The sequence below is a fragment of the Nematolebias whitei genome, chromosome 18 (genome assembly GCF_014905685.2).
Source record: "Nematolebias whitei isolate Nwh7 chromosome 18, NemWhi1, whole genome shotgun sequence".
Classification (NCBI taxonomy): domain Eukaryota; kingdom Metazoa; phylum Chordata; class Actinopteri; order Cyprinodontiformes; family Rivulidae; genus Nematolebias; species Nematolebias whitei.
This window is the reverse complement of record NC_056515.1, coordinates 14,586,203-14,607,854: the sequence shown is the minus strand read 5'-3', so window position 1 is coordinate 14,607,854 and position 21,652 is coordinate 14,586,203. Positions and strand designations below refer to the sequence as shown.

Below are 21,652 nucleotides of genomic sequence, written 5' to 3'. Positions count from 1 at the left end.
TGCAAGTCCTCAGCAGTAGACGGGAAGTAGCTGGAGATTTTTGGCTCCACCCTGCCACCCAGGAGCTGCAGGAGAGTGAAGTGAAGGAGAAAAAACAGAATCCCCACAACTAAGACGTAAAATGGTTGAGTCAGATACTCTGAATGGGTTCTACTTTATTGACTCATTTACTCTTCAACTGAACATTGTGGTTACGCCAAGAAGAATTCCTCTGGTGGAGATGATCAAAGCCACAGAATCAGCCATCCGTATGTCCAGAGGAGGAACAGTGGGTATATTGGTAGAAGGATGTTAGAAATGCAGCTGCCAGGAAAATGACAAAGAGGAGATACACGGATGCAGTTAGAAAGGACATGGAAGTAGTTGGGGTGAGGACAGAGGATGAAGAGGACGGAGAGAGATGGAGGAGGATGACTCGCTGTGGAGACCCTGAAGAAGGAAAAGCTGAAAGAAGAAGAAAGATTGCAAGATCTGGCCCCATCATTATTATGTGATCTTAACATCTACACTCCAGTAAGAGCACTCCAGTTTATCAACCAGTTCCTCTTAGATGTCCCCAGATCCAAACTGAAGTCTAGAGGTGTTCGGCCATTTGCAGTTGCTCTACCAAAACTGTGAAACAGTTTACCAGATCATTTAAAGACTTCTGAGACAGTTGAGACTTTAAAATCTTTGCTCGAGACATCTTTTTCCCTTGGTCCATGCAGAGTCTGATAACCAGTTGGACATGATTTTTTTTGTTGTTGTGTGTTGCATTTTATTGTTAACTTTCTCGTGTTTCCTTAGTGACATAAGCTGTATTTTCTTGTACTTCTTTCTTGTTTTCATTTTAATTTGAATAAACTATAAAGCACTTTCATCAACTTTTGTTGTTTTTATGTGCTATCTGAATAAATTGACATTGACATTCTGTTTGGTCATGTCAGTTCTACTTTGAGAATCCAAAAAGGCCGTGTTCAATACTACCAAACATTGCAAATGGAAGGGGTCCACCTACGTTCCGTCACAGAAGGTGGTCTGAGTTTACAATGTTTTCAATTTGCAGTGAGACTGTTCAAAGTGGATTTAGTGTGATCCCAAAGCAATCTGATCTCTAAAGATGCATTGAAAGACCAAGTGTGAACAATGTCTTAAAATAGCTGTTTTAAAGCAGTCTTTATAGATTCAAATTTGGAAAAAAAAAAATTAGAATAGTGTTGAGTCCCTCAATGAACAGATATCCAGAACATAAACGGAGGAGGTGGTCTCAGATTTCAATTTTCAGAGACCTACAATGTAGGATTCAGCCTGATACCCTGTCAGTTCCACTTTATTTCACTCCTACATGTAGATGACCAATACAGCTCTCTGTGTGCCATGCTGACAAAGACCCTAATGACCCCCAGGAGGAGAGGGAGACAAATACCTTAATGACCTTCAGGAGAGATAATCTAATCTGAAGGTGAATCTAAATAACATGATGGAAGCCTCTCATGCTTTTTGTGTTAAAACTAAACTATTGTTTACCTTTATGTATGTTCCTTGTGTCTGCCTGCACCACTGGGTTCAACATTTAAACCACCAGAACACAACCCAGGGTGGCTTCAGTCAAGAATGGCAAGGAACGTTTGTATCTACCATTTTTAGTTTAAAACTGCATTTTATCTCCAAACAAACAATGTAACAATGGCACTCACAAAAAGTAATTTCCAAACGTTTTCAACTTAAAAAAAAAAAAATCTGATATGGAGTGGGATCAGAAGAAAACAGGTTGTTGGAATTTGAAGCCTTTGGCAGCTTTGGTCATGCTTTTGTGGAATCCATGTGCAAAACAGCTTGAAGGTAAAAGAAGCTGTTGATTTACAGAGTTTTGTTACAACCGACGACAGGTAAACCTGTTTTATTCCTGCAACAGCACCAACAGTTTGGTTAACCAGAATCTGGCAATCTGTTGCACTTGTAACCTGATTTTTTTTTCTCTAAATAAACCACCTCTGTACATCTACAGCTATATAAAACTGTTTCCACTTCTTACCAAGAGTCTTACTCAGAAAAAAAACACAATAATTATCCGCAACGTTTTTCAGTTGGTGGTATCATTCAGAATTACTTGTGGTAAATAAATAATTTATAACAATAGTTCATCAATGACAAATTATTTGTTTTGCTGAGTAAAACTCGGTAAATTACACACTGTTTTGAGCTGAGGTTTACATGAGGACATTGGCACGAGTGTCAGGTAGCCGAAGCCCCACCAGTCCACCGCCAACCAGTACAGCCGATGCCAGCAAAATGGGAATAGCCTTGGTGATGCCCACTAGGGAGCCAAAAATTAGGTTGCCCAACACAGCTGCCAGCTTACAAATGGCATTACAGAATCCAAAGCCAGTGCCCCTGAAAGAGAAAACAAACAGAAACAAAAGAAAAAAGAGTCACATACTGTTATATGTTTACTTACATTGGATAAAAATTTCTAATTGAATTGTCAGAAACTGAAAGGAGATATAAATATCTTATTTATAAATGTTGAATATCCACACTGTTTTTCTAAAACAATCTTTTCTTCAGAAACATGGCACCATTTCTAGAAATGTTTTCATCCACACATAAACATACAAAGCAATCTGCATGCTGTGGTAACTATTTCAGGCCAGTAATGTATGAGAATCAAGAATCAGGACTGATATATGGAGTTTGGTGAGAGCACCAGGCAGCATTTTTCCAGCCCATTATGTGATAACTAAAGGTTCCTTCAGAACAAAAGCAGAAAATTATAACTAGAAGCTATCAAAACATGTTTTTTTTATTCTAAGAGGAAAAAAACGTTCAATACAAAAACATGTACAATCTTCACCAGCACACTCCCACATGTTTCTGCCAGATGATGACCTTATATGGTAAGAGGAAGCTGTTGTACATGTGAGTATCCCTGTTTATCAACTTATTTTGTGACTACTGCCTATAATCAGCTGTGGTTATCAAAACTAGGTCAGTGGGGCAGTTTTAGTGTATCTATCAGCAAAAAGCAACCACCCTCTGTCTGACACATCTGGGATGAAATGTACAAAGAACAACGAGACTCAACTTTAAGACTTTATTGTTCAATCCTTACTTTTACACTTTAAGGTGTAAACACATCCACATTCATTGAACTTAGTCTCACAGCTTCAACTTTACAGGTCAGCCATTGTGACCTAGACTTTTTAATCTTCTCAACACTGAGTTCCCCTATAATGGATTAAAACAGCATGCAGATTATACTTGATTATTCAATCACCCTCTTGTACCTCAAGTATCCTGGGGTTTTGTTCATGAGTGAGAGAATAATAGAGCGTGAGATTGACAGACGGATTGGTGCAGTGTCTGCAGTATTGCAGACTCTGTTCCGGTCCGTTGTGGTGAAGAGGGAATTGAGCTGTAAGGCAAAGCTCTCTGTTTACCAGTCGGTCTACGTTCCTACCCTCATCTATGGTCACAAGCTCTGGGTAGTGACAGAAAGAATGAGATCACATATCCAGGAAATTGAAATGAGTTTTGTTCGCAGGGTAGCTGGACTCTCACTTAGAGATAGGGTGAGAAGTTCAGTTATCCAGGAGAGACTCGGAGTAGAACCGCTGCTCCTCCACATCGAGAGGAGTCAGTTGAGGTGGTTCAGGTGTCTGGTAAGGAAGTCTCCTGGGCACCTCCCTAGGGAGGTACTTTGGGCATATCCAACTGGGAGGAGATGCCAGGGAACACCCAGGATGCACTGGAAAGACTATGTTTCTCGGTTAGCATGCAAACACCTTGGAATCCTCCCAGAAGAGCTGGAAGAGGTGACTGTGGAAAGAGATGTCTGGACCTCCCTGCTCAAGCTGCTGCCCCTGTGACCTGACTTCGGAACAAGCAAAAAATAATGCATGGATGGAATCACCCTCTGTCTGGCACAAGTGGCATGAAATGTACAAAGAGCACTCAGACTCTACTTTAAGACTTTATTGTTACTGTCAACAGAATATAATATTATCAAAAAATGTAATAACCTAGCAAAGCTAAATGTAGCAAAAGGCTAGCTAAAAGCTAAAAGTAGCAAACACTAGCTAAACACAAAACAAGTTCAGTAAAAGCTAAAATGTCAAAAGGGTAGCTAAAAGTAGCAAAACTACTCAAAATGACAAAAAGCTAGCTTAAAGTAGCCAAAGGTAAACATAGCAAAAGTCTACCTAAAAGCAATAAGCTAAAAGTAGTAAAGATCTAATTGAAAGCTGCCTTTGTATTTCATGTTATACAGTGGTGGTGTTTGTGGGATTTGCATCACAATTTTTTTGATTACTCAGCATCAGTCACTTATTTAATCAAGTTAGAAATAGTGCCACCATGTTTGAGTATATAGTACATCTAACAGAAGTTATAATTTGCAGAAAGATGTGAACAAAAAGGATCTTGTCTGGCCTCCATGTTCAACTGTCTCCCTCTTACAATGCTGTTAATGCATCATTCAGCCCCCTGTGAAGAGCAAGTGTCTATCAGGGCACTAACTATCGATTGTTAGGCTGATGGTCCTCCCTTTGCATGGAAAACACTAGTTTTGGCTGTCACCAGCAAACTGGTTGATCAAAAGTAAAAATACTTCTTCAGTCTGAGGAGCTGCAAAAAACTCAGTCTTAAAAGCAACATCTTCTCATTGTGAATCAGCCAGACATCCAGAACTAGTTGTTCACATTCAAAAGGACCATCAACCTAACAAGTGATTGCTGTTAGTTCAACCTTGTTACATTTATCTACCTCCCCTTCATCCTACATGCTGGTGCTTACCAGGCCAGCACTGTAAATAAGAATTTGTTCTTAGTGTTTATGCCTGGTTAAATGAAGGTGAAATGAAAAAAATAAATAAATAAACTGGATTATTGAGCATGCATCAGAACTTGTTAGATATACTTTTAAGCAATATAAAAACTGAAAACTCTTTAGTTTCTTCTTCAACTCTCAGGGGTTGCCACAGTAAGTCACACGAAGACTTGGCAGTTGTTTTTAGGCTGGATGTTCTTCCTGACACAACCACAGACCACGAGCTACCACAGCCCTCTGTGTGGAGCAGAGAGCTGCCATTTAGGGCAACCAGGGTAGCAGATGGTGGGGGTTAAGGGCCTTGCTCAAGGGCCCAGAGGGGAGCAAACAAGAGTGGAGACTGGTGTGGGTGTTTCACCTTTCACACTCACATTTTGATGTTGTTGGTCCGGGGATCCGCCCTGTGATGGACTTGCGACCTGTCCAGGGTGTACCCCGCCCCTCGCACAGTGATCGCTGGACATGGGCACCAGCGACCCCCGTGACCCAAAATGGAATAAGCGGGTAAAGATAATGGATGGATGGATGGATGGGTCCGGGGATCCAACTGGTGACCTTCTGATAAAAGGTTTGCCTTCTCTAACCTCTACACCACCACTCCCCCAAAGCATAGCTTCCTCAAATGATAGGGTTGGCCAATGTATATATGTATTTTGGTAGCCATCTTGGATTTAGACGTGGCAACCCAACTTTTAAAAGGAAACTTTCTTATGCCTAGATGCAGCCACACACCTAAATGGAAGCTCGTACCGTGTTTATTTTTCAAGTTATCATGCTCACAACATGAACAAACGGACGGAAGAACAGTATTTGCAATTCCTCCTCTTCGCTCCATCATTGTGGGCAAAAAAGCTCAAGAACAGATCAGGATCAGTTTTTTCTTTGATCTTACGTAGACTTTCTCCTTAAACTCACCTCCTGTCAGTCGGGTACAGCTCAGTGGTGACTACGTCCAGGGAGTTCCATGCAGAGATACTCAGGCCGTTGTAGAGACAGAGCATGAAGATCATCATGGACTCACTGGTGCCAAACCAAAGAAAAAAGCAGCTGATGCCTGATAGGACCATAGAGCCTCCTGCAGGATGCCACATGGATTCTTTTTACTCAGTCTGCTCAACATCTGTCACACATTTAACCTCCTTTACTGGAAGCCATTGCAGATGCAAAGGTCAACATCACATGACTTCAACACATTTTCTCAAAGGACATGCTGCTCAACAAAGTCAGAGCAGGTTCTCTGTCTTACCTAGCATGCTGAGGCGTCCTATTTTGTCCATGAGGAGAGCAGAGACGATATTTCCAGGCAGCACAGCCAGCGTTCCCAGGAAATTAACAAAATAGACCCAGTAGGCGCTGTAATCATCATCAAATGTCATCTGACAGCCTGTCTTGTTGTGGTGGAAAGAGCTGTTGATCACCTTTGAAGTTTTTAACTTCTTGTCATCGATATCTGTGAATGTAACAGATAAAAAGATCAAACTATAAACAGGTGTGAAAATTGAGTGTTAAATGACGGCTGAAGAAGCTGAAATGAAGTTGTTAAATGTAAAATAAAAATTTAAAAGTAAACAACATAAACTAAAAACCAAAAGTAGCAAAGGGATAACTAAAACCAACTATCAGCAGTTGGCTAAAAGCAACAAAAGTTTAATTAAAACGACTTGTTAAGTAAAAAGGCTAACTGAAAACAAAGCACTTTAGATTAAAGTTGTAGTTCTCCAAGTTAGCTTTGCTTTGAAAGATGTCAAAGTGTGACATTTTATTTGTCCTTGAGCATGAACACAAGTTTTATCTAACTGCTTCCTATTAAAAAATATACACTAAGATACAAACTGGATATGTACTACAGATACACTTAAATTTGTATTTTGGTCCTTGAGGAAATTGCACAGACTCGTTCATTTCTGTATCCTAACCCTGCCCCCAAAAATGATGTTTGCTGTATTAAAAACTGACTTGGTCCTCTAAAATACTATTATTGTTGTTTAAAATTGCATTTGGTGACAATTACAGTGCACCCTGAGTAAAAAAAATGTTTTTACACCAACAAAGAAGAGGAAGAAAAAGAGAGACAGAAAAAAAAGTATGCTTTAAATTGGAGGTGGGGGGTGAGACAAATAAACAACAACAAAATGTTCACGACTGAAAAAATATATATATATGTTGAATAATAAAAAATACACCACACCACCACAGTAGCAATAGTTGTGAAAATAAATCTAAAATCAGTGATTAGCAAAAACTAACAGGGACAAAGATGAAAATACTTGTAATAAAAATGATAGTAATTAACAGATCATCCCTGATGCAAATTTACAGTGAGCTACTGCAAAAATAAATAAATAAAACACAACCTGGCAACAATCTCAGCCAAGAGACAGCAAATGTGCATGAACTGCACGAGAAGTGCAAAGAAAAACAAGAAAAACGGCGATTATTATTAATATTAGCATTCAAGGTGAGTGGGGATGACTTTAAGCTACTCCAAGAATTAGCACATTATCTACAAAACTGACAGTTTTCCACGGTTGCTGAGCAGTGACAGCCCTCTGAATGAGGATGAGTGAAAAGTTCATCAGTTGTGGGTGAACATCCAGTGATTAAACATCAAAGTTCATGCTCAAAAATCCTGGTTAAAAATCCAACAAAGGTCAGTCAGGTCATCTGGATGTCTTTGGTTGTTGTTGAGACGTTTCGTCCTTCATCCAAAGGACTTCATCAATCTGAGGAGCCACAAACAAACTCAGTCCCACACGCAGCACACTGGTTATGGCTGCCTCAGAGGAGTTGATGGGGGAGAGGGCAGGCCCCAGAAACCATCTTATCACCAGCAAACTGGTTGGTCCACTATGGGAGTTCAAACATGGTGTAATTTTTTTAAAAATAATTCTCAATCCAAACTTATTACTGTTCATCAGCCTTGTCTGTTCACTGAAGGGATATTGTGTACAAAGATTTAGCATCTGAATGAGTATTTTCAAGGTGTAAACTCACCTGTGTTGTAAAAAAACGAGTCCACAAAGGTGCAGTTTTTGAAGAAGGATCCGACTGAAGAAACATCTTCAAAATAGCAATTGACAAAGGATGAGTCAATGAATGTGACCGCCTTGAACTTCATGCTGATAAACCTGGAAGGAGATGGGAATGAATGAAAGAATGGGTTATTGTAACACAGTTCCAAAGGAAAAGAGCAATGAAGCACAAAGGGGATCTGAAACATCTTCCTGAGAGCAAAGAACCTGATGCTGAATTATGTTTTTAATTTAAATATTATTGCTGAAATGTAAAGTCACTATTTTTACTGAATGCACAAACAGAGACAGAGATGGAAGTAACTTGGTGCTGTAAAGGTTATGTCACAGTTTGAACCAACTAAAACAGTTTAAAACAATAGGTTGCCCAGTTAAACATGAAACACAAATTAAAACTTGCACACCTTTTATTTAGCAATTTAAATGTTTAAATAGTATTCAGCACTGCTGAGTACTTGATGAGCACTGCTGTCTTACAGCTTCAGCTTCAGGACGGGGCTTTTCTGCATGGTGTTTGCAAGTTCTCCCCATACATCCACGAGTTTCCTCCAGGTCCTCCAGTTTCTTCTCACAGTAGTAAATGGCTACTCTAGAGAGTCTCTGGGTATGAGTTTCTCACTGGTCTCTGTGGTCCTGTGACAGACTAGTCCCCTGTCCACGGTGTAACTCGTGTTTCATTTCCAACAGTCACTGCTGGAAAAAGGCACTGTTGGTGAATGCAGTTGTGTTCTGGTGCTTCAGTCGTTCTTTGTCACCAGAGGGTGCTGCTGTGACGGTGCAGACCAGGCTGTTAATGGGAGACAGAGAGAGCTGTGTTCCGGGACAGAGTCCAAAGTAACTGGGTTTAAATTTTAATGTAAACCAACGTCCCATATTTTATTACAATTAGCACAACAACTTTTAGATATTGTTCTGCTGCTTTCAACTTTTAGCAAATAAAAACAAAACAACTTTTAGCTACTACCTAGGCTTTTTGATACTTTTAAGTCCTTGGGGTCTCTGTATTTACATCCTGGAGAATTGGTGAACAAACAGGACTATTATAGAAAAACACTGTTCCCCTGACCCCGAGTACAAGTTTGTAAGATGACGACCTGTCTTCTTACGGAGAGAACTAACAGTAGTGATTGTCATGGCTGTGTATATTCCACCAGATGCCAGTGTAAACACAGCGCTCTCTCCAGGTGAACACAATAAACGAACAGAAGCAAGCACAACCAGAGGGTGTTCACATAATTGCAGGTGATTTTAATAAAGCTAACCTGAAGAAAGAATTGCTGAAATTTTATCAGCATGTCAAGTGTCCTACTAGAGGAGCGAACACTTTAGATCATTTTTATACCAACTTTAAGCATGCGTACAGGATCCTTCCAATCCCCCACCTTAGCCTGTCAGACCATCTTTCACTCCTGTCCTCCACAGTCTACACCCCACTCAGACGCAGTACCAGTCCCACCACAATGGCTGTTACATCCTGCCCTGCAAACACACTCTCCAAACTACAGGACTGTTTCAAACAGACAGACTGGGACTTATTTGAACACCAGGAGCTGGAAACAGTCACAGGAACAATGCTGGACCATATTAAGATCTGAATCAGGAATGTAACTGTGGATAAAAACATAAGGTTTTCCCAAACCAGAAACCCTGGAGGACCAAGCAGGTTCATAGGCTCCTCAGAGCCTGCGATGCTGCCTTCAGGTCAGGTGACAGAGGTATGTATAGTGCTGCTCAAGTCAACCTGAAAAGAGGAAGTAAAAAATCCAAAACAGCCCATAAGAGGAGTATAGAATCCCATCTGACCAGCAACAACACACAGAAGGTGAGGCAGGACATACAACACATCACAAACTACAGAGGCTGTGTTGCAACATCAGCAGACCTAAGTGCCACTGGCAGAGAAGCTAAATTGCTTCTTTGCCCGTTTTGAAACATCTTATCAACATTCATCTGCTTCAGCCCTGCCCACATCCCCAGCCGGTTCCAGCACTATCCCAGACTTACCCACTCCCCCACCTGATTTTGGCATCACTTTATTCACTGTGCAAGAGCACAATGTCCAACGGGTGCTCCAGGCAGTGAACCCCAAGAAGGCTACTAGCCCAGACAGAATGCCTGGCAAGGTGATCAGAGCATGTGCTCACCAGCTTGCCTTCATGTTTACCAGCAGCTTCAACCTCTACCTGGCCCAGGCAGTCATTCTGTTCAGCCTAAAATTAACTACAATCATTCCAATATCAAAGAAGTCCTGCATTGCCATCCTGAATGATTATTGTCCTGTCGCCCTCACTCAGATAATCATGAAGTACTTTGAGAAATTGTTTTTTCAGCACATCAAGAGCCAGCTCCCTCCAGGCTTTGACCCATAACAGTTTGCATATCCCACGAACATGTCCACAGAGGATGTAATCATCATAGCTCTTCATTCTGCACTGAGCCACCTGGAGCAGCAGCAAACCTACATCTGGATGCTCTTTGTGGATTACAGCTCAGCATTTAAAACAACCATCACGGACACCCTCATTGTAAAACTGGACCGTCTCCCCCCCACCACCCATGCACCTGGGTAAAGGACTTTCTCTCCAACCAGCCCCAGACTGGGAAACTTGGCCTCCATCTCTCCTTCACTTGCATGCTAAGCACTGGCTCACCACAGGGATGTGTGCTGAGACCCCTCCTGTATTGTCTTTACACCCACGACTACAGACCAGCCCACAACAACAACAACCTCATCATCAAGTTTGCTGATGACACCACAGTGGGACTCATCCTGAAGGGAGCTTACAGGAAGGAGGTCCTAAAGCTGGCAGCCTGGTGTTCAGAGAACAACCTGGTTCTAAACACCAAGAAAACAAAGGATATCATAATTGACTTCAGGAAGTACAGCACTGACCCAGCCCCCCTCTACATTGATGTAGAATGTGTGGAGAGGGTCGACACCTTCCAGTGTCTTGGCATCCTTATCTTTGCTGACCTCTCCTGGATAGTCAACATCACAGCAGTCATCAAGAAGGCTCACCAGCGGCTTCACTTCCTGAGAGTTTCTGGAAGTACAACCTGGGTTCCAACCTGCTACTGACCTTCTATCACTCATCCATTTAGAACATACTGACGTATTGCAACATAGTATGTTACAGTGGCTGCACTGTGACAGACAATGAGAGGCTCCAGAGAGTAATAAAGGTAGCACAGTAGGTCATTGGATGCCCTCTCCCATCCCTGATGAATATTTACATCTGCCGCTCCCTCATCAAAGAAAAACGCATTATCAAGGACAGCGCTCATCCCGGTTTTGAACTGTTTGATCTGCCGCCCTCATGGAGGTGCTACAGGTGCATTAGAACAAAGATGAATAGACTCAAAAACATTTTTCCCAAAGCCATAACCATTCTGAACTCACATATGCACAGACTTCACAGGCTAACCTTCTATACCCCTAGACTTCCTTCTACCCAATGCTTTTACCCACCTACTGTGCATTATTTAATATGTTTTAAATAACAAATTACCTAATTTATAGACAATATTGCACAATGCCATAACTGAGCAATATCTGCAGAGTGTGAAATACCAATACTGTTTTTAGCGCAATACCACTACTTGGGGTCAGCTGTGGCTGAGTGGTTAAAGCAGTCGTCCTCTTGATTTGGGGGTTTGATTCCACCAGCAGTCACATGCTGAAGTGTCCCAGGCCAAGACACTGAACCCCTCATTGCCTCTGATATGTGTCCCATCAGTGTATGAATGTGATCAAAAAGCACTGATTAGTCTTTCTAAATAAGTAGCAGAGTGTTTTATGAATGGGTAAATGAGGGCACAGATTGTTGTGTAAAGCACTTTGAGTATCTATATATATATACAGTCCATTTCTCATTCCATTTACTATTATTTTAGCATACTTTTATTTATTATTATTTTTACTTTTGCTTGTGCATATGTTCGTACAGTGAGAAGAGTTCTTTCATTGTACATGGGCATGGGGAAATTAAAAGGCATTTATTCATTCCTTTCTGGGACTGTAATTCTTGCGCTAGACTTTTATTTTCAAACAAAGTAAAGCTTTACTTTTAAACTTAACTTTTTTAACTGTTCGGCTACTTTTGACATTTAGCCATCTTGTTGCTACTTTTAGATTTACCTAATCTTTTAATGTTTTGACCTTACCTTTTCATACGCTTAGCTTTTTATTATTTTCAGCATTTACAAAGTGTTTCTAATTTAATTTTTTAGCTACCATTTTGTAACTTTTAGCCTTTTGCTAACCCTCTCAACTTTTATCTATAGCTCTACTGCTTTTAACTTTTAGTAAAAAAAAAGGCAACTTTTAGCTGCTATCTAGCCTTTTTAATACGTTTAACTCCTTGCTGGGTTTTTATTACATTTTGCTAGACTTTTTTTTTTTTTTTTACATTTATTTACCGTTTAGCTACTTTTGGCATTTAGCCATCCTGTTGCAACTTTTACTTTCTACCTAATCTTTTAATGTTTTGACTTAGCGTTAAGATGCAATTAGCTTTTAGATTATGCTACTTTTGTAATTTGCTGGTGTTTTTAACTTGAACTTTTAGCTACCATTACATTATTCTTTTCCTAACCCTGTTCCACTTTTAGCTATTGGTCTGCTAATTTTGACTTTTAACTAAAAAGTAGCTACTTTTAGCTTTTAGTCAGCTTTTTTTTGCACATTTTAGCTTCTGCATAACCTTTTTATGTTTTTAATTAAACTTTTTATACTTTTCCTTTTTAATTATTGCAACTTCATAATTAATTTAGTGTTTTATTAAAATTTTAAGTTATTGTTTTGCTACATTTAGCTTTTGATAGCCTTTAGGTACTTGTAGCTTATGTTAGGCTCTTTACAGGTAGCATTTAGCTAGTTTTATTGTTTTATTGTTTCCAAGCTTTTTGCTTCTTTAAGCCTTTAACTACTGTTTTTCTCCTTTTGCTTTTAGCTAGCACTGTACTACTTCTTTTACTGTAGCTTTAACAACCCAGTTTCAGCTTCTTCTCTAATTTTCAGCAGTCGTGCACTACTCAGTATTGACAGTGAGTCTGTTGTACCTGTCATTCATAAATACTCCGTTTCTGTGGATCTGGTTTTCCAGTGTGAAATTAAAGGTGAAGTCTTCGATGCGCTCGTTGTTGTGAATTTTCACTCTGGAGGCGTATTCATCAGCTTGAAGGTGCTTGATGACATCTGGGAACCACACTGATAGTCCGTAATACCTGAAAACAACAAGAGCTCCTGTTGGAAAGTGTGTCTTGAAAAAAGGCCAAAAAAGTTCTTCTAATTTGCTCGTTTATAAAGCTAATTACAAGCTAATAACAAGCTAATACATTACATTGAAAGGCTAATTTAAACATAAGCATTTTTATTCACATTTTTACAAGTAGAAATAAAGAATTTTAAAATATTCTCCTATTTCCAAAGTATTACATTATAACACTTCACTTTTTATATGTTCTCAGACTCACAGTGTAAATCTGTATGCACATGCATGCAAACAATAAATAAAATTTACGGCATGATAAAATGCATTAACAATGTTCAATCAGGTTATCTGGACATCTGACTGACCATTGTTGGATTTGTACCTGGATTACTGAGCATGAACTGTTGGCATTAAAATATGAATAATTAATGTGAACGTGTTTAAAATTTTCACTGTATGTTGATAACATACAGTTTTATTGACCAGTTTTATTCAGTTCAGTTCATTGGATTTATTTAGCATCTATTCACAACAAATGTCATCTCGGGGCACTGTACAAAACAATACATATATTATAATGTAATGTGGTAGTTGTAATGCGCTTTCATCACTGTTCCCCCTCACTGCCTACCTGCAATGCATTTGATGCATTATGTTAGTTTGCTCCCTTTTTTATATTTCTTTTGTCAAGCTGATTTGTAAGCTGATTACTTACAGTGTAGCTGCATTTTACTGGTTCATCACTCTTGTAACAAGAAGATGTAAGAAAGAAGGGTGAAACCCTTCTATACAGCTCTGCTACTTTTAAGCTCTTGTTAGAGGGCAAAGGGATGTAAAATATTTCCCCCTTTCTTTCTTCTTCTGGATATATGTGATTCATCTTATGTCAAGGTCAGAGAGCGAGAAAATGAGTATGTTGATAACAGGATGAAAAGATTTGAGGATGATAAAATCGTCATAAAAATACAGGGTGGCAGAAACAGCTCATGATTGCGTAACTGCACAAACTGCAGGGAAAAATGGACCAGGAGTGGTCTCAGGCAATCATAAGGAGTCAAACCACTATGGCTCTTTTCTTGGCAGTCCTGGTATACCTGACTGGCCTTTCACCTTTTTCCAATATATCTGCACAGTGCTGGAGGTCGCCAAAATGTTGCACTTCTTGAAATGTTCTCTATGTTTGACAAGTTGTTTGTGGTTAAGGAACTGTTTAGTTTTACTAGCAAGGTTAGTGCTGCTATGGTGTCAGGGTCAAAGGTCATCCCTCAGAAATGTGTATTGGACTTAGCAAGTTTTGTGTATATGACTTGTATGTCAGAGTTTTTGGGCAGGAGCAGGGCTTAATTTGAACCGGATCCTGCCAGAACAAGATCCGGGAACTCTCTTATTTTGTCAGGGCGTGTTCCGGCAACTGTTTGCTTGGATCCGGCAACTCTCAGGCTTACTACTAATAATGTTGTGAAAAAATAGGACTGCCTTGTCATTTGGGGATCCATGCTTGAATGGTGTTGCTCCCCTCTGCTGCTGAGATGATAATTAAATAACTCGGACGCCGCTGCTGTTTTAAAGACACTCTGGACACTTGTCACCCACAGCATGAATGCAACAAAGAGTATAAACTCAAAGTGAGAGTGATACCTGCCCCTCTTTTCCTCTTTTGCATTGACAAAATGTTTTCATTTTATCGATGAGTTTGTCAAACACAATTTTGATGTGGTCGTGCCTTACCCAAATGACAAAGTGAACCAGACTGCAGCCAGTTTCACAGTGTTTTCTTTCACTGGATAGTTAAAACATCGCAGAAAAGTCAACCAGATCTGTTAGGAAACAAAATTATGTTCACTGGGTTTAATTTACCCAATATGAAACAAATAAAAGCAAAGAAATTATAAAGAAATGCATCATACTCCTCTGAGCTCAGCTTTGAACTTGAAGAGGACTTTGAGGACAGGGTTCGCTGACTCATTATGCATCTCAACCAGCTCGTCCAGCTGCCGTGGGACTTTGATCCTGTTCACCTACAGAGGGACACACTGAGCTGTCACCTGTTGACAGTGCTACAGTAGGAAAAGCGAGGACACAGGATACTCACAGTGAAGACTCTCTCAGGCTCTCCTCGGGCTCGCATGTTGGTGTCATGGATGTGTTTGAGCACCATCCAGGCCTCATCGTGTTTGCCTGTCTAGGAAACAAGCATAGTCAACAAGTTATACATGACACTAAAAAGGCACTGTGTTATGAAACTTTGTAAGTAGTACTCCAGCTTAGTTAAACAATTATTCACTGATTGACACAAGAATGAAATTTAGCACAGACTCCTAAACCGATCTTTTTTTTTTTTGAAAAAATGGCATCCATATAGAAACACAGAAGTTGCCATGTTTTCGAGATTTACCAAGTCTTTTTGTAAGCTGCAATGGTTCAAAAAGGGTTTGACCTTTTGTAAAAGGTGTAAATTAAAAAAATCCAGATTGGAAAACAGAGGCGATATGTTTGTCAAAGTGTAAAGCCTTATCAAAGGTCACCCCAAGGTTTTTCACACAGTCACTGAAGTTAATGTTCAAATTTTTCAGGCCCGTTGCATCTTTGTCACCAAATAAAATCCATTCTGTTTTATTGTCATTTATAAAAAAGGAAGTTCTTTTTTTTGGAAAAAAAAAAAAAAAAAAAGGAAGTTCTTGTTTAGCCAATGTTTGATTGCAGAGATGCAGTCAAAGAGAGAATGCATTGGATTACTGGATCCTGACCTTAATGGTAAATAGATTGGCAAATCATCTGCATAAAAATGAAATTTGACATTGTGCTGTCTTATAATAGATCCAAATGGCAACATGTACAAGGAGAAGTGCAGAGGGCCCAAAATGGAACCCTGGGGCACCCCACACAGAAGAGAGGCTGTAGAGGAAGAGGAGCCATTGAACAAGCTAGAGAAGGTTCTGCCAGATAAATAGGATGTGAACCACGTAAGAGCTGTGACACGAATCCCAACAAAATCATGGAGGTGAGACAGAAGAACAGAGTGGTCCACAGTATCAAAGGTCGCTGTAAGGTCAAGAAGCACCAGAGCTACTGGGCACCTGGAATCAACTGACTGAGTTATATCATTATGAACTCTCAGTAATGCAGATTCTGTGCTATGCCAGGATCTAAAACCAGATTGAATTTTATCCAAGATTGTGTTTTTTTCTAAAAAAGGCTGAATTTACATGAGAACATTTTTTTCTAAAACTTTGGAGAGGAAGGGTAACCTAGAAATAGTCTAAAATTTGATAAAAACTAAGGGATCAAGATTTGTTTTTGTGAGAAGGGGGCAGACTGTTGCATGTTTAAAAGCAGAAGGCATAATTCCAATGGTCAGACATTAATTGAAAAAAGGAAGAAGGTAAGGACCAACAATATTAAATACCTCTTTCAAAAGTTTAGTACGGAGAAAATCAGTGGGGCAGTTAGTGGATTTAATGGATTTCATTATTTTATCCAAAAGGAAATAAGACACTGGTTCAAACTGCTCAAATAAAGAAGAACCAGTCGAGATAAAAGAAAACTCTGAAACAGAAGTAGCAGGTGTACCTGTGGCTTGTCTAATGGATGCAACTTTATTAATAAAAAAGGAGAGAAAATTCTCACAGGTGGAGACTGAGGCATCAGGTCAGACTGAGGTGCGTGGATTTAAAACAGAGTCAATTGTATTAAATAAAACCCTCGGACAGTGGCTACTGTTTGTGATAATGTTAGACAGAAATTGTGATTTTGCATCATTAATGGATCTCTAATACAGAACAAGAGTTATCCTTAATAAAACCAAAGAATCATGTTGCCTGTCATGCTTCCACTGTCTTTCAGCCCTTCTACATTGCTTCCTGAGTTCACATGCTGCAGGATTTTTTTAGCCAAGGCTCAACTCTGGGTCTGAACTTGACCGGAACAATAGAGTCCAGTATCCCACTGCATGTTTCAGAACACAATAACAAAAAATCTTTGGGACACAGAGAAACATCAGGACCAACTGAATAAAACTGTGAGTTCAGAAAAGCAGTGGTTACTGTCCGGCACTAGCTGAGATGAGAATGTGGCGATAATGACCTACAGCCAGAGGTCTCCTGGCCAGGTGGGGTGCTGTAAAATGCAAAAAAAAATAGGGAAATGATCCGAGATGGCAAACTCAGAAATTTCACAATGAGAAATAGACAGTCCGTGAGAAAAAAAAGGTCCAGAGTATGACCGCGATGATGTGTTGGTGCATTTACTGATTGTGTTAATTTAAAAGAGGCCCAAAGCCTTAGAAACTTAGAAGCCAGTGAGTCAGTGGGACAACAAACATGAATATTAAAATCACCACAAATTAAAAAACTGTCGTAGTTGGAAATAATATCAGCAAGAAATTCAGAGAATTCTTGAATGAATTCCTTATTATATTTAGGTGGGCGATACGCAACAGCACATAGAACATTAGGGTGAGCTCAATCACAAACAACTGAAGTTCAAAGGAGGAGTAAGTGTTGGTGGGCAGAAGTCTGCATTTAAAATTGTCCTTATAGATAGTGGCAACACCACCACTGCAGCCTGACAGGTGTGGGGAGATGGAAAAGGAACAGCCTGAGAGGAAGAGCTAAGAAAATGTGCTGTTGTCACCTGGTCTCAGCCACATTTCTGTCAGTAGCAGAAAGTCCAGAGTTTGAGCAAAGAAATCATGGAGAATAAAAGTCTTATTTATGATTGATCTAGTGTTTAGAAGGGCCATCTGGATGGAGCATTGGCTGTTATCCTACAGATATTTGCACGCCGAAGACCAGAAAATGTGCTGCCGTCGGTGTCCGTATCTATGACGCACAGCCAACTGTAGGAATATTCCATATGTCAACAGAGTTGAATTTCATGAGAATCCTGCACGAAGACTGGAATGAAGAAGAGGATAGTTGAGCCCAGAGCTTCACAAGCAAACCACCTCTCCTGCCATGACTCTTGCGACGGCGTCTGCTGCGGGCAACCACAACACAAGGATTCTGTAAAAATTGAGGTATGAATGCAGGTGAGGTAGAGGAAAAGTATTTGATTATCCATAAAGGTCACAAAGTGGTACTTTTCCCATGATAGAAATGATGTTTAAAAGTGTCTGGTGGTCATAATTAAACAGTGATGACACAAGCTGAACAAAAGTCAGGAAAAATAACACAACAAGTAACAAGATGAGGAGCGATAAATGGCAAGTCACATACAACGGTGCCATCTTCATCTTCCTTATAAAGGCAAGGTCAGACGACTCTTGCTGCCTCCTTGCTTTTTTGGGGTAAAGGCTCCATGCTTATGCAGCACTTTGATCCAGACAAAAACAACTCTTTAACACACATCCAATAATGGTCAGTCAGGTCATCTGGACAGTTTCTTTTTTGTAGAGATGTTTCGCCCTCTATCTTGAAGGTTTCATCAGTCTGAGGAGTCCCAAGTAAACTGTTTCGCCACCAAGAAGTACACTCCTTAAGTGGACCAACCAGTGTGCTGGAGATAAGATGGTTTCTGGGGGCTGTCCTGCCCCTGTTGACTCCTCCCAGGCAGGCAAACAAAAATATAGCAGAAATCATGAAAGGAGAACAGATAAAAGCACAGATATGACAGATTAACAGATAAATGGGTCAATACCCGAATGAGGCACAGAAGGGAATCAGTACCAACATTAAGGGAGCCAAACACCAGCTATTGGTCGACAGAACTGTAGCTCAAAACTGTAAGACCAGGCACACAAACCTATGAACTGCCTGGATTAACTCCAGGAAAGCCTATGAATCAATGTTACACACATGGATACTAGAGTGCTTGAAAATATACAACATCAAGAGGACACTAAAGAAATGTCAAGAACTCAAAGGGAATATGGAAGGCAACTCTAGAGGCCAAATCAAAGCATATGTCAGCATCAAATGTGGCATATACCAAGGCTGTCCCCATTCCTGTTCTGCATAGGTCTGAACCCCCTCAGCTAGATCAATGCAAAGTGTGGCTATGGATACCAGTTTCAAAGTGGAACAATCATTAGTCACATCTACATGAATGGCATCAAGCTTTATGCCAAAATTAAGCAAGACAATGACTCACTGATCACCCTCCCAATGCATGGAGGGTGTCACCCCAAGTCCAGCACCCTGAGACTATACACTAAGAGAAAAAAGGGAGGAAGATAACTCTTAAATGTCCAAGCCACTATACAGGATGAAACAACAAATATCCTGGATTACATCAAGAGGAAAGCCCCTGATGTTGAATTGATGAGTGAACATCTCAGGCAGCAGCAGAAACCCAATGTAGAAGAGGGCAGGAGGACCCATCATGGAAAGATAAGCCCTGCATGGCATGAAACCCCAGCAGATTGAGGCAGTGGCAGATATCAATAAATCCTACCAGTGGACTTAAAGATAGTAGTCAAGTCAAGTCAAGTTAACTTTATTTATAGAACACATTTAAAACAGAACCTGTTATCAAAGTGCTTAACAACAACAACAATCGAGTAAATTAAAGAGAGAAAAAATATATATATACAATACACTAATAATAATAACTGAAGAATTAATAAAAAGCATTTAAAACATAGGGTCACAGATTAAAAAACACTGGATCAATTTACACTGTATGAAATGCCTGAGAGAACAGATGTGTTTTAAGCAGGGATTTGAAGTGAGGAAGGGAGGCGGTGAGCCTGATGTTGGGGGGCAGGTTGTTCCAGAGTTTGGGGCCCATGACTGAAAAAGCCAGATCTCCTTTGAGCTTCAGTCTTGTTTTTGGAACAGCCAAAAGCAGCTGATCGGATGATCTCTGGGCCCGAGAGGGAACGTAAGGTTCCAGAAGCTCAGAGAGGTAAAGGGGTGCGAGGCCATTTAGGCATTTGAAGGTCAACAGAAGAATTTTAAAGACTATCCTCGTACGAACAGGGAGCCAGTGAAAGGAGAACAGAACTGATGTATATGTTCAAACCAACGAGTTCCGGTTAAAAGCCGAGCAGCAGGATTCTGGACGAGCTGAAGACGTGAGATGGAGGCCTGGCTGATCCCAGCATACAGTGCATTGCAATAGTCCAATCGGGTTGTGACAAAGGCGTGGACTAGTTTCTCAAGGTCGGGTCTGGACAACACTGGCTTGAGCTTAGCTACCTGTCTGAGTTGGAAGAAGCTTTTCTGCAGAACAGAGTTGATTTGTTTGTCAAACGAAGTCAGAGTCTAAAACCATCCCGAGATTTTTACCAGACTGCTTCAGATATGGCTGAAGAGAGTCCAGGTTGACAGGATCAGTGGTGGCAGTTGAGCTAGGGCTAAAAACAATGACTTCAGTCTTGTCATTGTTAAAACTTAAGAAATTTGAAGCCATCCAGGCCTTAATGTCGTCCAGACATTTTAACAGAGGGTGAATGGAGCAAGCACTTGCTGGTTTCACAGGCAGGTAGATCTGGCAGTCATCAACATAGCAATGGAATGAAAGACCATGTTTCCTCAGGCTGGACCCCAGTGGGAGCAAATAAAGTGAGAACAGAAGGGGTCCAAGAATCGAACCCTGTGGGACCCCACAAGAAAGAGGTAATGAGGCGGATATGTTATTACCAACCTTGACACAGAAATTCCTGCCACTCAGGTATGAGCGGAACCATTCTAATGCAGCACCTGTGATCCCAACCCACTGTTCCAGCCGTGATATGAGGATACTGTGGTCAACAGTTTCAAAAGCAGCAGTAAATTGTCCCAAATGACTGATGATGATAAATAGAATCAACCTGTGTGTAATCAAGTCTCCGTATAAATGCACCTGCTCTGTGATAGTCTCAGGGTTCTGTTCAAAGCGCAGAGAGCTTCATGAAGACCAAGGAACACACCAGGCAGGCAGGTCCGAGATACTGCTGTGGAGAAGTTTAAAGCCAGATTTGGATACAAAAAGATTTCCCAAGCTTTAAACATCCCAAGGAGCACTGTACAAGCAATCATGTTGAAATGGAAGGAGTATCAGACCACTGCAAATTTACTAAGACCCGGCCGTCCCTCTAAACTTTAATCTCAAACAAGGAGAAGACTGATCAGAGATGCAGCCAAGAGGCCCATGATCACTCTGGATGAACTGCAGAGATCTACAGCTGAGGTGGGAGAGTCAGTCCATAGGACAACAATCAGTCGTACACTGCACAAATCTGGCATTTATGGAAGAGTGGCAAGAAGAAAGCCATTTTTAAAGATATCCATAAAAAGTGTTGTTTAAAGTTTGCCACAAGCCACCTGGGAGACACACCAAACATGTGGCAGAAGGTGCTCTGGTCAGATGAAACCAAAATCGAACTGTTTGGCCCCAATGTAAAACGATATGTTTGGAGTAAAAGCAACACAGCTCATCACCCTGAACACACCAGCCCCACTGTCAAACATAGTGGTGGCAGCATCATGGTTTGGGCCTACTTTTTGTCAGCAGGGACATGGAAGATGGTCAGAATTGATGGGAAGATGGATGGGGCCAAATACAGGACCATTCTATAAGAAAACCTGTTTTGAGTCTGCAAGAGACCTGAGACTGGGACAGAGATTTATCTTCTAACAAGACAATGATCCAAAACATAAAGCCAAACCTACAATGGAA

General features: G+C 40.5%; 1 protein-coding gene across 1 annotated transcript in view; it reads right to left on the bottom strand.

Moving 5' to 3' along the window:
• Nucleotides 1–2,189: 2,189 nt before the first annotated feature.
• Nucleotides 2,190–21,652, bottom strand: part of LOC119425051 (synaptic vesicle glycoprotein 2C-like) — a 73,832-nt gene continuing 54,369 nt past the window's right edge. The window contains exons 6-13 of the mRNA XM_037692577.1: nucleotides 15,144–15,233; nucleotides 14,959–15,069; nucleotides 14,780–14,868; nucleotides 12,900–13,064; nucleotides 7,801–7,934; nucleotides 6,053–6,256; nucleotides 5,722–5,881; nucleotides 2,190–2,373 (exon numbers count right to left, since the gene is read on the bottom strand). Coding sequence (XP_037548505.1) covers nucleotides 2,190–2,373; nucleotides 5,722–5,881; nucleotides 6,053–6,256; nucleotides 7,801–7,934; nucleotides 12,900–13,064; nucleotides 14,780–14,868; nucleotides 14,959–15,069; nucleotides 15,144–15,233 — 1,137 coding nt within the window. The remainder of the gene's footprint in view (nucleotides 2,374–5,721; nucleotides 5,882–6,052; nucleotides 6,257–7,800; nucleotides 7,935–12,899; nucleotides 13,065–14,779; nucleotides 14,869–14,958; nucleotides 15,070–15,143; nucleotides 15,234–21,652) is intronic.